At 40.7% G+C, this 15326-nt stretch overlaps 1 protein-coding gene across 1 annotated transcript; it reads left to right on the forward strand.

Moving 5' to 3' along the window:
• Nucleotides 1–575: 575 nt before the first annotated feature.
• Nucleotides 576–11756, forward strand: C3H10orf53 (chromosome 3 C10orf53 homolog). The gene is made up of 3 exons (XM_042456768.1): nt 576–669; nt 9485–9604; nt 11649–11756. Exons 1-3 carry the CDS (start codon nt 576–578, stop codon nt 11711–11713), a joined length of 279 nt encoding a protein of 92 aa, XP_042312702.1. The 3' UTR covers nt 11714–11756.
• The last annotated feature ends 3570 nt before the right edge of the window (nt 11757–15326 follow it).

The following is a 15326-nucleotide window of genomic DNA, read 5'->3' on the forward strand; positions in this document are numbered from 1 at the left end:
GTGTTTGTAACATAAAAATGGAAATATTTATTAATGATTAATTATATAGATTATATGGTATTATTGAGTATGAAATCAGAAAAGAAGGAAGGAGCAGAGTGGCAGAATTTTGCCCTTTCAACTAGGCTCCGACAAAAGGAAATTTCTGCAGCTTCTCCTAGCTTATGCATGCTTCCTCATTAATAACTTCTGACATCTTGTGCACAACTTGGTATTACATGGCCACATGTTTTCATCTATGAAATGTTGGAGGGTATGGTATCAACAGCTCTCAGTTGTGACATTACCCCATGAGAGGGGACTAACCAGCCTCACTATGGTACTGTTGGTAATGCAACTGACGCAATAATGGTCTCTTAGGCAGATGAAGCAATAATAGACTCCCAGGCAGACTTCAGCAAAAGTTGCCCAAGTGCCTTTAGTATTGCTATTGCTAGCTTATGTAAGGCAGAGACTAGCTGACCTTTTTCTTTTCCCTTTCCTTTTTTTTTGGGGGGGGGGGTCTATGAAGCCCTCCAAAGTCTGCTGAGACCATTCTCCTCCTTAACAAGGCTTAACTGTGAACTGGTCCAGCAATGCCAAAATGTGCCCTGGTGACACTCAGATATGGGCCCTACAGGAGCTGCGGTGTGGTTGAACATAGGACCTTCCGGCTGGAGGGTTTGCAAAGTGAGTAACATGCCCAATCTGCCAGAGCTGATGGTGGGCTGGAGGAAGGTACCTTGAGGGATCCTACCAATGGCACTCCCTTTCCACAGTGGTGGGACTGTGTGCTTCTGTGAGGTAAGAGGGTATGCAGATAGCAACAGTGTTGCTGGTAAAGTCTCCCATGTCAGAGAGACTTCTTCTGAGAAGTCAGACATAGTGCCAAACTGCAGCAGTAGAAGGGTTGACACTGGTGGAGGGTCTCTCAGAGGCAATGGCAGTGGCACCATAGCTAATGCGTGTTAGTACTGTGCAGAAGGAGGCACGGTAAACCCCATTTGAATGCCTTTTACCATGACTTCTCCTATGATGAGATAATCCAAACTGAAACAAGAGATAGTGCCAGAAGATGAGACTACTAGATCAGATAGCACTAAATGAGCTATTGGGATATAGCAGAGGACAACTGTTAGTAGTGCTGTGGCTAATGAGGCAACTGGACTCAAGCTAAAAGGAGGTCCAGCTGTCAATGTTCTCAGAGGTGAAAGGAAAGTCAGAAGCTGCACAACCCATAAGAACATGGAATGTGAGAAGCATTAATCAGGAGGAAGCTACACATAGTAAAACAAGAAATGGAATGTTTAAACACTGTAAAAATAGGGGTGAGCAAACTAAAGTGGACAGGAATGAGACATTTTGAATCAGATAATTAGATTGTTTTACTCAGGAGCTGAAAATCTAAGGAGAAATGAGGTGACATTAATAATGAGGAGAGGTTTAGTTAAAGCAGCCAAACTTTAACTAAATCTCTCCGCAATAGACATAATGCAAAGTCTGACTGAATAATATCAATACAGCTTCAGGGAAAACCGATCAATATAAATATAATCCAAGTTTATGCTTCAGCTGCAGAGGCAGAAGAAGAAGAAATTGAAAGATTGTGTACTGGAGTCCAGGAGGAAATTGAGGAAAGTAGGAAACATAGCAGAATCAAAGATTATAGGAAAATTTTTACTTAGGATCAAGAAATGGAGCAGGAAAGTGGCTGAATTTTGTAAGGCCAGCAATTTGTTCATTGCAGACATATTCTTCAAGCAAAACAAGAGTCAGCTGTATACACAGGCATCAGCTGGCCAATATATTACATGGTGTAATGACTCTGCAAGGCCTCTGGGTCTATGTTCTAGAAAGGGTAAATTCAAGGGAGATGGTTCATGTTTGCCAATGGGAGTTGTGGAGACCCACTTAGCCCTGACTCCCCCTTTGGTGAGCCAGAACATTTGGTTAGCCTGTACTTGGGACAAAAGTCTATGTCGGGACAGAATACAAAAGAACAGAATGGTTTCCAATTGGCAAAGGGGTCAGGCAAGGCTGCATTTTGGTACCCTGTGTGTTTAATTTGTGTGCTGAACATACCATACATAATCAGAATTAGACTTGGAAGGAGGCATGAAAATTGGGGGAAGAAACATCAAGAATTTAAGCTATGTAGATGACATCATTCTACTAACAGAAAACAGCAAAGGCTTGGAACAATTACTGAAGAAAGTCAAGGAAGAAAGTGCAAAGGCAGGTTTACAGTTGATCATTAAGAAAACATTAATTACCACAAGTGATCTGCATAACTTTAAAGTAGACAATTATGACAGTGAAACAGTTAAGGATTGCCTGTACCATGGTTCAGTCATTAATCAGCATGAAGATTCAGTCAAGAAATCAGAAGAAGACTAGGGCTTGGAAGGACAGGTATGAAGGAACTTGACAAGATCCTGAAGTACAAAGATATATAATTAAATACTAAAGTTAGGGTTGTCAGTGTCATCATATTCCTCATTTCTATGTATATGACTGTGAAAGCTTGGTCCACAAAGAAAGTTGATAGGGAGAAATGTGGTGCTGGATACCATGGACTGCTAAAGAGACAATTAAATAGGTCCTGGAGCAAATCAAGCCTGAATGCACCATAGAAGCTGACATGACTACACTGTGACTATTGCACTTTAGTCATATCATGAGATGACACAACTCCTTAGAAAAGACAATAATGCTTAGTAAGGTGGAAGGCAATGAGAAAAGAGGAAGGCCACATTAGAGATGGATAGATTCAATCAAGGAAGCCTCAGCCCTGAATCTGCAAGACCTCAGCAAAGCTGTTGAGAGTAAGAGGATTTGGAGGTCTCTCATTCATAGTGCCACATAGGTTGAAGTCAACTTTCATCAGAGGTGACAAGCAGATAAACTGTGATCTCTTGAGAGACCTCCAGATTTACAGGATATATCAGGAAGCAATTCATATTCTGATTCACAATAATGACAAGTCCTCCTCCCTCCCCCTCCCCCCAAAAAAGGCTGTTGAAATCAAGAGATTTAGGGAAGGCAGTGGTGGTTATCCATGCAAAAGGATTTTTGTGCAAGATCCAGATCTGGTACTGAAAAATAAGCTCCTTGTCTGACCATGGGTTCAGAAACCCCTTGTTCAGCAATTCTTTGTCTAGCCTTCCAGAGCCATGATTTTGTTGCTAGCTGTGCAACTTGTGCTTTGTTTGTATTAATTTCCAGTGGGCAGCTTTCTTGACAGTGTCCCATTTATAACAAGTGGATGAAAATCAATGTAACCTGATGGTTGCCAAAAACCTTGATCCACCCCAGCAGATTCTGGAATGTCTGTGAGCGTGTGCAGAGAGACTTCCCCCTCAAGTAGAACTGGGTTTTGATAGGACTATGGTGTCACTCTCATAAGAATTGGTTTGATGCATTTCCTTTCTGTTGAGAACTGGGCTACAGGGTTCACCCCATTGCTAATTTGAAGTCTAGGGTGGCACTATGTGCCAGAGGCCTCATCGTGGCTGTTTCCTTGCACCTTTTTCCCAGGAGGTTATGTGGTGCCTCTATGAGGATGGAGGCAGGAAAAATTAGCCAATGAGGTTCAAACTGCCATTTGAACCCAATGGGTGAAGGGAGCCTGACAGAAATGAGGATGCCCAGATGTGGGCAGAGGTATTTCCAGCACATGCAAAACAGCTTCATTTATATACTGCTTCATACTGAACTAACAGTGTCTAAGTGGTTTACAACTGTAAGCTAATTGCCCCCAACAATCTGGGCACTCATTTTAACGACCTCGGAAGGATGCAAGCCTGAGTCAAGCTTGAGCCCTTTTGCTGGTATTGAACTTGCAATCTTATGGTTTTGAGTGAGTGGCTGCAGTACAGGCATTTAACCACTGCGCCACTGCGTCACTGCACCTGTGATTAAATCTCCCACACTTCCACACTGGGGGGTGCGCCCCATCTTAGGTGTATCCTTCCTATCTTACTTCCATTTCTGGATACAGAACAGGTGGGAAGTCAAGGGCTTTCATGGCCGGCATCCATATTTTTTGTGGGTTTTTTGGGTTATGTTTCTAGAACATGGCCACATAGCCTGAAAAGAACACAAAAAAGAACATTGGCCGATGCCCAGATCCAGTCCCATGTATTTGCCAATCCATCTCTGGCTGTTACCAATAAATAGTTCTGCCCTTTTCCTTCCAAATTTCCTAAGCGTGTGTCATTTTTTGTGGAGCAAGCCTTGCCCCTGGACATGCAAACATTTATTTATCTATTTTAAGCATTAGATGTGCTATCTTTTCTCCAACTGCACATTTTCTTTCTCTGATATTATTGTATACTCATCTTTGGACTGATCAGTAAAATTTGGGCTGTGTGGCAACCAAGTTGTACTTAGTTTACCACTTACCATCGTGGACCATTGTAAAGGAGATGGGGTGCTAAACACAGAGTAGAAAGTAAAAGGAGTCATTTAAAAATCAAGGTTAGGTACTGGCCTTAGGTTCAGATTGCTGATGTGGTAAATTTGAAAAGTCTATCCCCATTTTTTAAAAGGCACCCTAACAGTGCAATCTACTCAAAAGCAAGTCCCACAGCTCAGTGGAGCTTACTGCCAGATATGTGGAAATAAGATTGCAGCCTTAAAAGGTCTTATTAGCAAGCAGGCAAACCACTGGCTCTTCTGGATGGTGGGAAGATAAACAAGTTTGTCTCAAGAGCCCTCATTTTCTCAGTGCAATCTACCTCCTGTTGTACTTGATAATAGCAACTGTTGCTTCAGTGCCCGCATTTCACCTTTTTTTTTTAATTAAAGCTACGAAAGGCCAATGCTGGAAAGCATACTCACAGTGCAGCTTGTTTCTCTGGTCATAACTCATGATTTATCATTGAACTAGATATTCTACCCATCTTATATATGTGCTGCTACCTCCATATGCTATACAGATAGTTTCTCTCATGGAACCGATACCATCTGTGGGGAATTATTATTTGGAATGAGAAAATGGTGCATGAGAAACAGATTTGTTGTTGTTAATTGTCATCAAGTTGGCTTCAACGCTATGAATGATCCCTCTAAGATACCCTGTTATTAAGAGTGAGACATCTGCACTGTAGAAACAATGGAGTATGACACCACTATAAGTGCTGTAGCTCCATCCTATGGAATCCTATGATCTGTAGTTTTACAAGATCTTTAGCTTTTCTTTGCCAAAGAGTGCTGGTGCCTCAAAACTACAAATCCCAGGATTCTATAGGATGGTGCCATGGCCGTCAAACTGCATTATTTATGCAGTGTAGATGCACCCAACCCTGTTCAGCTCTTGCAAATCCAAGTCTACAGCTTCCTTGATTCAGTCTATCCACCTGTAACATGGCTTTCCCCTTTTCCTGCTGCCTTCCACTTTACTAAACATTCTTGCCTTTTCTGTTATCTCATGTCTATTGTTATGTTGTGTCATGATGTGTTTAAAGTATGGTAGCCTCGGTCTGGTCATTTTGACTTTTAGCAAATGTTAACACGTAAATTATTCTAGGATCCATTTCTTTGCCTTTGGGGCCTTCCATAGTATTCAAAGAACTCTACTTTAGCTTCACATTCCAATTGAGTTGCACTTCCTGTCAGCATTCTTCACTGTCCAGCTTTCACAACCATACATAGAAATCACAAATACTATGGCATGAGTGAGTCTAAGTTTGGGATTCAATCATACATTTTTACACTTTGGGATCTTCTCTAGTTTCTTTGATAGCTGCCCTTCCAAATCTTACCCTTTTTCAGCTTGCTTGGTTACAATGTCCATTTTAATTAATAACTGAGCCAAAGTTTAGACAATCTTCAACTGTTTAGCTGTCTTCCTCATCCACTTAATACTTATGTAAATCATCTGTGGCCATTAATTTTGTTTTCTTAATGGATTCTTAAACCATTCTTCTCTCACCCTTTTCTCCAACACTTACTGCAGATCCAGCTTAAATTGGCCATGAAGAGAGTTATGCTTAGTCTTTTTAAAAAGCATAGTAGATTTGACCATGATGTTCCACCATCCAGCCCATGGATGGACAACTTCACTGGTTCCACTGGTTTCTGGTACCTGACATGAAATAGCTTAAGAAGCATCACTGTACAACATTCCAGAGGGATCTCCAGATACTATGCAGCCATCCTGAGCATTTTGCCTGTTATATGCTTAACAAAAGACCATATATCTAGCCTTCAAATCCATATTCTAATTGCTATATTCCAGTTCTTCAAATCCATTTAGTTAATATGTCATATTATTTCATATTATATTTGCATATAGCACAAGCTAGACACATTAACTATTTCATTCTTTTAATAGCATAATGTTTCAGCCTTGGGGCCATTCATACAGAAAACCCTGATGAGAGAGGATCAGTATAGTTTAATAGTTAGAAGGCTGGACCTGGAATAGAAAGATACAGGTTCATATCACAGGGTTTTCTTGCCAAGACTTGGTCAAAGGTGGTTTGCTTTCTCTGAGGTTGAGAAAGTCTGGTTTGCTCAAAGTTAATGCTGTTTGATACTGTTTTAACTGCCATGCTCTGTGTTGCCTTAGATCCCATGTTGGGAGAAATGCAGGGAAACAAACAAACAAACAAACAAACAAATAATAAAATTTCACAGCCCACTGATGGCTATGAATGTATTTCAGTTCTATCTCACTTGGTTAGACTTTGTCCAGACTCTCATTTCATGCAACCACTGGCCTAAGTCAGATGGGAGGGGTGAAAATCATGGGTACACGATAGAAAAGTACAAATAAAGAGATGATATGGTAGCCCAGAAGGAGGGGACCACCTCCTGTGTACTCTTGTATTTAGTAAATTGCATGTGCCCATTTAACTTCTCCAGAAAGCACTAAAAAGCAGTTGATGAGGCCTCTTCCAAACTGTCAAAATATTTGCCAGACAAATAAAGTAAGACTACTATATGTACCTCAAGAGAGCCCAGGCTCATTAAGTGGACATCTTGCTGAGGGATTTCCTGTAGTTCTTCAAGACGTTAAATTAAAATCCAACAATTAGATCTGAATGGGGCGGGAGGAGGAGGGCCCCATTTGCTGTAGAGAAATGCCAAATGCATTAACAGGTAAAGTGGAGGCATGCTGGCTTTTCAAAGCCGTCAGACTGTAAGAGGCAAAAAGCGTTTTGTCTGGCATAGGAACATAGATCAAAATGAGTAAACTGTTAGCTAGAACTACCTGGCTAGTTACCTAAACATATGCACCTGCCTGGCTCTGTTCCAAGACTCTTAACAAAAACCTGACATTAGCAGTAGGTCATTTTCATACATCTTATTTATCTACAGCAAATGTTTTCACCTGTTAAATATTTTTGTGTTGCACACCTGTTACAAGCAGCATCTGGAAATAATGAGTTATGAGTTACGTGGTTTACCTGTAACTAGTTACTTTTCTTGGGAAGAAGGGTATAATGAAGCCACAACTCAAGAGTGAGGGCCGTGTTACTTCATTCCCGAATGAGTAATGGTTTCTAGTTATTTTTAAACATTATTTTTCAAATATTTAGATGCATTTTGACAGCAATTTTTAAAAGGGCACTTTCACATTGCACACTTTAAGGTCTATGTTCCCACTGTAACTCCTATGGCTCCATTCTATGGGATCCTAGGATTTGTAGTTCATGTAAGGATGTTTCAGATTTTAAGCCAGAAAGCTCTATAGCTTCACTGAACCCAGGATTCCATAGGACATAGACAGTAGCTACCAAATTGACATCAACAGACCTATGAATTAAGATGGAAACTTTCTAACAAATAAGGGAAATTTAATTAAAGTTATTTTTCTAACATAGATGATTGACTTAGTTTGTATTTTCCACTTTAACTTAATTCCAGACTGTGCAAAAGAGCCAAGAAATTTGACATTTCCCAGCCAATCATTTGATCAAAACCTGTTTCTCGTAAAAATTTTTGTCACTTATTCTAGAATATTATCAACAGGCTGAATTGTTATAAGAGTTTTTGAGGTTAATGTAGCTGATCTCCGTAAGTAATGCATCTTCAATAGCAATAGCAGCTTCATTTATATACCACTTCATACTGAACTAAGCAGTCTCCAAGCAGTTTACAACTGTATGCTAATTTCCCCCAACAAGCTGGTTACTCAGTTTAGCAATCCCAGAAGGATGCAAGCCTGAGTCAAGCTTGAGCCCTGGATAGTACTGAACTCGCAACTGTATGGTTTTGAGTGAGTGGCTGCAGTACAGGCATTTAACAACTGCATCACCACTGATTCTAAAAATCAGAAAGGATTCATATTACTGAAAGATGACATTTCTTTTTGCCCATAAAATCAGGATGACTTCAAAACATTCCACTTTAACTGGCATGATGCACACCAGCCAATTGAATTCTGGGATTAGCCATTTGGGAGGCACTAGAACTCCCTGGCTGAGAATTCAAAATACTGAACTTCTAATTCCAGGATTCCTTAGGCTGGAACCATGACAGTCCAAGTGGAATCACAGAGCTTTAATTATTTAGTGCGAAAGTGCCCCTGGTTAAGAATTTCCCTACTTGTATGGGAAACTAATCATAGCATCATAGAATCATAGAACTGCGAAGGGACCTCAAGGGCCATCCAGTCCAACCTCCTGCACTCCTAACAGATGGCCATCCAGCCTCTGTTTAAAGACCTCCAAAGAAGGAGACTCCACCACTCTCTGAGGGAGTGTGTTCCACTGTTGAACAGCTCTTACTGTCAGGAGGTTCCTCCTAATGTTGAGGTGGAATCTCTTTTCCTGTAGTTTGCATCCATTGCTCAGGGTCCTATTCTATGGAGCAGCAGAAGATAAGTTTGCTCCATCCCCCATCTGACATGTCTTCAAATATTTAAACAGGGCCATTATATCACCTCTTAACCTTGTCTTCTCCAGGCTAAACATCCCCAGCTCCCTAAGCCGCTCCTCTTAGGGCATGGTTTCCAGACAAAATGCTCTTGTTTGTGTTTATGTCAAGCAGCACAAAGATGAAATGCTGTTCCTGGATTTTTAAATTGTTCCTTAAAGGGGTGGTAGGAAGAACGTAAAAGGGTCAGTGGCCTGGAAAGCAGCCCTCCAGCCAAACTTCACTCACCTCTGCCTTTGATACAGCTTTTGTGTGTTCATTAGTATATTGCATGCTTGAGGTAAGTGGCATTTATAAATGTACCCCATCCTCATTGGCATGGCCTTCGCCAAAACCATACAGAAAACTGTAATGTTCTAATCCGTAATATCTCACCTTTGAAAGAGGCCTACTGTGGACAATATTTATTTCCAAAAATTATTTAGAACTTTATTTTCTTTCCCCCGGTATGTCCAAATGAACGTATGATAGTCTTCCTAACTGTCGTCATATACATTTCTGTATATTTAAGTAAGAAAGATAACTGTTTGCCCCCTTAAAAATAACATAAGAAATGCATTATGTCTGCATATTAGCTGGTCTTTCCCTGTCAACAGCTTCAGGTTTTACTTTTCTGCAGCTGTGTTGAAAGCAGACGGGCATAGTATAATCCTTGAAGAAATACCAGATTGGAATGAAGTGCAACTCATAGTAAATGGAGAGACTGTCTTTCAGTGCAACATCAACCACTTGGATTTTGGCAAGTACAAACGGGGCCAGGTTGAGTCTGTTTATGAAGCAAAGTGAGATAACCACTTCAGGCACCAGATTCAAGGGAAACCTAGCAGGACCTATCCCCATCTGTTCCTTCTGATTCCCCTGGTCATCTTGTCTCTTAGAAAACAAAGCTGTATGATGGAGGATGGAGACAGGTTTGGTTCCTTGGTAGATGACCTACATCGGGAATCAGATAGGGATAAATCGTACTTCTTGGGTCAGCTAGACATCCTATCAGTTTTTCTTACCATCAGTCATGATATCCTTCTGGGCTACCTCTGTGGGATTGTGGTTGGAGGCACTGTTTTACAGTAGTTTCATTCTTTTCGGGAGTGGAGAGCTCAGAAGGTGGTGCTCGAGTAATTTCTCTAACTCCTTGACATTGGTCTGTTTCTTTCTGTGCTTTTCCCCATGCTACTTAACCTATACATGAAATTGCTGAGAGAAGGTGTCTGGAGTTTGGAGGGTCAGGTCTCACCAGTATGCCAATGACACCCAGGTCTATTTCTCCTAACCATCAAATTCCACGTACTGAACCCATGTCGGCTGTCAATAATGGACTGGATGAAGGCAAACAACTTGAAGTTTAATCCAGACAGGGCAGAGGTATTTCTGGTCAGCCCAAAGGCAGATCAAAGAACAGAGTTTTAGCCTGTGCTGGATGGGGCTACACTCCTCCTGAAGATGAAAATTTGCAGTTTGTGTGTACTCCTGGATCTGCCCCAAAGCCTGGAGCCTCAGGTTTCTCAGGTGGCCAGGAATGCATTTGTACAAATAAAGCTAGTGTGACAGCTGTGGCTGTTCCTGTCAATAGCTATGGTGGTACATGCCTCAGTTACATCCAATTTAGATTTAATGTAACACACTATACATGAACTGCCTTTTAAAGGTGCTCAGAAATGTGAGTTGGCCCAAAGAGCTTCAGCTAGTTTCCAGTGGGGCAGGCTAGAGGGAGCTTACACATTCCTTGTTGCAAAAGCTTCAGTGGTTGCTGGTTCATTTTCAGACACAATTAAGCCCCACGCAGCTGGAGCCAGACTATCTGAGGGACCAAGTCTCCCTATATGAGCCTTCCTAAATTCTAGGATCTTCAAGGGAGCCCCTTCTCTCAGCCCTTTCACTTTCCATGTAGTGGAAACAAGGAAGAAACCTTCTTGGTGGCTGCTCCCAAGTTTTGGAACTTCCTCTCTGGGGAGGCTAGGGCTGCATCTGCACTGCAGAAATAATCCAGGTTAACACCACTTTGGCTCCATCCCTACTGTAAAAATAATCTACAGTACCACTTGAACTGCCATGGCTGAATGCTGTGGAATCCTAGGAACTGTATTTTATTGTGGCCTCACAAAACTATTCCATAGCACTGAGCCATGGCAGTTAAAGTGGTGTCAAACTGGATTATTTCTGCAATGTGGATGCATCATTTAACTGACACAACAAACTAAAAAGCCCAGGATTCATAGCATTCAGCCATGTTGTCATTCAGTTAGCAGGTGAAACTTGTCTGCTTCAACAGGATTTTTTAGGAACTGACCATGGGGATTTTAATGGTGCTGTTTTATGGCGTAGTGTCATCCTGATTTTTACCTTTTGCCTTTAAAAGGTTTTAATTTTCTATTTTGCTTACTTGGTTTTCATAATAACTTCTTCTATGCTGTTCTCTCTCTCTTTATATCTTAATTGCATTTGTTTTAACTATTGTAAGCCATCTGGGTTTCCAATAGTGGGGAACTGGTGGCAAATAAAGGAATAAATATTAATGATACCTTAAAAGAAATGTTTTGGTAAGGTTCACTTACCAGTCTAGCTGGCTGCTGTTCACAGAACATGAGAGAATGCCATCACATGCTTTGCTTCAGTCAGCAAACTGTATTGAGGAAGCACTAAATAAGGTATGATAAAAACCTGTATCAAATATGGCTTGTGTTCAAGCATCCTCTCATTTCTAACAAATGGATAAGAAGAAATGTTTTGTTGGAGGTCTGGCTTGCATTTTAAATGTTTTCTATTCCTTCCTCGCTCTCTCCCAGGAGGCGAAGGTATATTGGACCCACTGTGTCAAGAAGCCAGAGTAGCAGTCTTAGATGCCTACTGAATAAGAGTCCTGGTCCCTTGTATCCTGGTCTACAAAATACCAAAAGAGTATGTCCTTCCAATCAGTCTCTGTGTGGTTTGAGAGAATATCCTATTTCTAAACCAAGAAAGAAACTCCTTTCTTCTCTTGTTCTTCACATCTTCTGTCTTATGCGTCAAAGTTTTTTCTACCTGTATGTCTTTCATCACCAGAAACATGGAAGTTTACAGAGAGTATAAACCATTGACTTACCTTAGAACTTAAGGTTAAGGGGTACTAACTGCTCTTGGCTTTTCTGCCTGTGTATGCTATATATTGTAGCTGGCTGTTTTCCTTCCTCTGTGATGAATGCATGTGTCTAGATGCCTCGGAAGAGTTTAGGGAAACCTTAATAGTTTGGGAATGCCATAAATTCAATGGTGGCTGGTGGCTTCCATGTGAGTGGGGTAGTAAACCTGTTGGAGGTTTTAACTCAAATCTTGATGGTGTTATCTCAATTTGTTTTTGTTGTGTGCCTTCAAGTTGTTTCCGAATTACAGCAACCCTAAAGCAATCACCGGGTTTTCTTGGCAAGGGTTTTTTGGGGGGGCGGGGTTGCCTGTGTCTTCCACTGAAGATGAGAGAGTGTGACTTGCTCAAAGACATCCAATGGGTAGTGTGTATGTCACCTGTTGACATATGGCAACCACGTGAATTTTCCATAAGACTCATCAAAGTCAAGAGGTGATTTTTAGGCAAAGAATACTTAGAAGTGGTTTTGCTAGTTCTTTCCTCTGAAATCTAGCCTACAGCACCTAGTGTTCACTGGTACTTTTCCATTAAAGTATGACCTAGGGGTAAGCCTGCTTAGCTTCCAAGATTAGATGGGATCTGGAGCCTTTAGGGTATTTCAGCCCTAGATTTTCATGTACTGATTTTCCAGATAGACTCAGCACCTTGGACAGCTCACTGTAGCATTCAGAATTTTTACAAATGTAAGCCAAATATAAGTATTCTAACCACTTTTCAGAAATGGAGAAGTAAATACATTCAGCATATAAAATATAACTGTAATGGTAACTAACTAACTCTGAAGGTATTGGAAGTATTGAAAGTACCTCCCCAAGCTATGCCATGTAATTAACCTCAGTTTGATTAGACAGTGATATAAAGGATAAATTACTTTTATTTTTGGCCAGTAGTGGCAAATAGCATGTTTGTATATAATTTCCTACTCCTGGTTCAAGGAATGTCTTGTAATATTAATAGAAAAAACTACAAAAGGAGTACTAATATAAAATTGAGAGGGGGAGGGAATGGGTATTCTATGCATATTCTCTGAGTACCCAGACATTTGCTGAATGTTTCCCAAATATTTTATATCCATATTGGATATTCTCTGGTTGTTGTTTTCTGAAGTTGATGTTTGACATTATTTGATAGCAATGCTGTTTTATACTTGATAGGATTTGATAGTCACCATGTAATGTCATTTAGTGGCTGACAGCGTATATTTCATCTTCGGTGCTGGCCAAAACAAGAGATGCCAGCAAGTCAATTGCACATGGATTCTCAGAGAAAATGTCATATTCCAAATCTAAGCAATATAATTGGATAGTGCAGTGCATCATGAAAATATATTGCAGATCTAGCATGTACATAGTGGGCAGGGCTGAAGAGCAAATGTGGTGTAGTGGATTGAATTTTGGACTAGGACTCTGGAGACTAGGGCTCAAATCCCTGCTCAGACAAAGAAGCCATTGGGTGACACTGGGCAAGTCACACACATAAGATCCATAGGTAAGACCCATCAAACTCAAGCGTTTTTCCCCCCTGAGATTGTACAACATGAATCTTAAGGACACACCCAAATAATGAAGTCAGGTATATGCCAGATGTCTCAAAAAGGTTGTCAGCTCAGTGGGAAACAGCCAGTGGATGTCTCAAATGTCACCACTAATGACACAGTGTTATAGATCTGGCATTTGGGAACTAAGCAAAGTTATCAGTCCAGAGGATTTCTTTTTTAAGTATGAAGTTCTTAGATTGTTATATCCCAAAGATTATTAAGGCCTGTCAACCGTCTTGCCTTAGTTATTTAAATGCCACCCAAGGAAATGAGAAGCATCCCCAGTGAAATTGTATATCAGTGACTCAGCTATGTATAGAAACTTCCTTTTTCCACAATACGTGAGATAATTTGGAGAAGCAATTTGTTTAAAGTTTGCTAGCCCACAACAAGTACATTTGAATTTTTCTCCCTTTCATCTCAGATCTGTGACTGTGAAGTTGGCCAAGAGGCTGTGTTGTGTTTGAAAGGGAGGTCCAGCATGCCCTATGGCCCCAGGCTATGGAAACTGGGAGGTTAGGTTAGTTCCTCCCCTTGTGGTTTTTGCAGCAAGCAGGTCTTTTTCTTTATCCAGGCTGTTGACTGTTACCTGGTCATTGCAGATGGATTTTTTAATTAGAATATAAGGAAGGAACTGGCCAAAAACCTCTGAAAATTAATTGCCTAAGTAAAACCTAGGAAATTCATGGGTCACTCTAAGTTGACTGGCGACTTGAAAACAATACATGGAAAGGGCTGTATTTTTACCATTATGCTTTAACTGCCTTTTAGACTGTTTTGAATTAGTTTTCTGTTGCTGTTGTTGTGTGCCTTCAAGTTGGTTCCAACTTACGGCGATGTTAAGGTGAACCTATCAAGGGGCTTTCATAACAAGATTTATTCAGAGGGGGTTTGCCATTACCTTCCTCTGAGGCTAATATATATGCAATGCCTGTGTAACACTGATGGGAGCTGTTTAGCTAACACAGCCATGCATCTTTTTTAAAAGCGATGTAATTGGGAAGTATACAAACTTAACTAGGCCATATTCAGTTATGCATAGTTATTAATGAGAAGTCTTGCTTATTTCAATTATTCTTAACTGCCTCATGCGGGCCATGTGAAATTGTTTCTCCCCCCTCCACAATTTGCAAACTTCAGTATCCATCAAACCTCTGCCCAAATTATTCAGCTGATAGCATAATCGCTGAACCCTTCTCGTTCCAGTCTGCCTTCAGATTGATTCCTATTTATGGCAACCCTATCACAGCGTCTTCTCTACAAGTTTTCAGAGCTTTGGTGTTGCCTTCTTCTTAAGCTGAAAGTGTTATGTGTCCAAAGCCAGCCGGTGGATTTCCACGGCTGAACAGGGATCCAACCCTTTCTACCTAGTGCTACATTCCTCCACTGTCAATCCAAGTTCTGTTTACCCTTTGTTCATTGCAATTTGGTAATAAGTATGCACTTTAATTTAATAACATCTATAGAAATGGTGCAGGGGGACCAAATGGGTTGCTCATATACAGCAGCATTTTTTTATTTTCCCCTTTCAAAATGTAGACCATGCCACACATTGATTCTGGAGTTCTCTTCAGTTTCAAAAGCGGTGTCCCATGCAGCATTAGGGAGGTTGCTATCTGACAAATCTTTCCTTGGGTGAACAGTAAATTGTGGTGTACTTTGGATCCCACTCACTGAGATGCTACAGGTTCTTTTGTCGGATATTTTGCTATACAGTATTATTGTAAATTCCTATGGGATCAACACAGTTGAGGGGCTATATTGAAATATTGTTGCTGGGAGGAAAATATACAAAAATACTCTGTT

The sequence above is a fragment of the Sceloporus undulatus genome, chromosome 3 (genome assembly GCF_019175285.1).
Source record: "Sceloporus undulatus isolate JIND9_A2432 ecotype Alabama chromosome 3, SceUnd_v1.1, whole genome shotgun sequence".
In the NCBI taxonomy this organism is placed as follows: Eukaryota; Metazoa; Chordata; class Lepidosauria; order Squamata; family Phrynosomatidae; genus Sceloporus; species Sceloporus undulatus.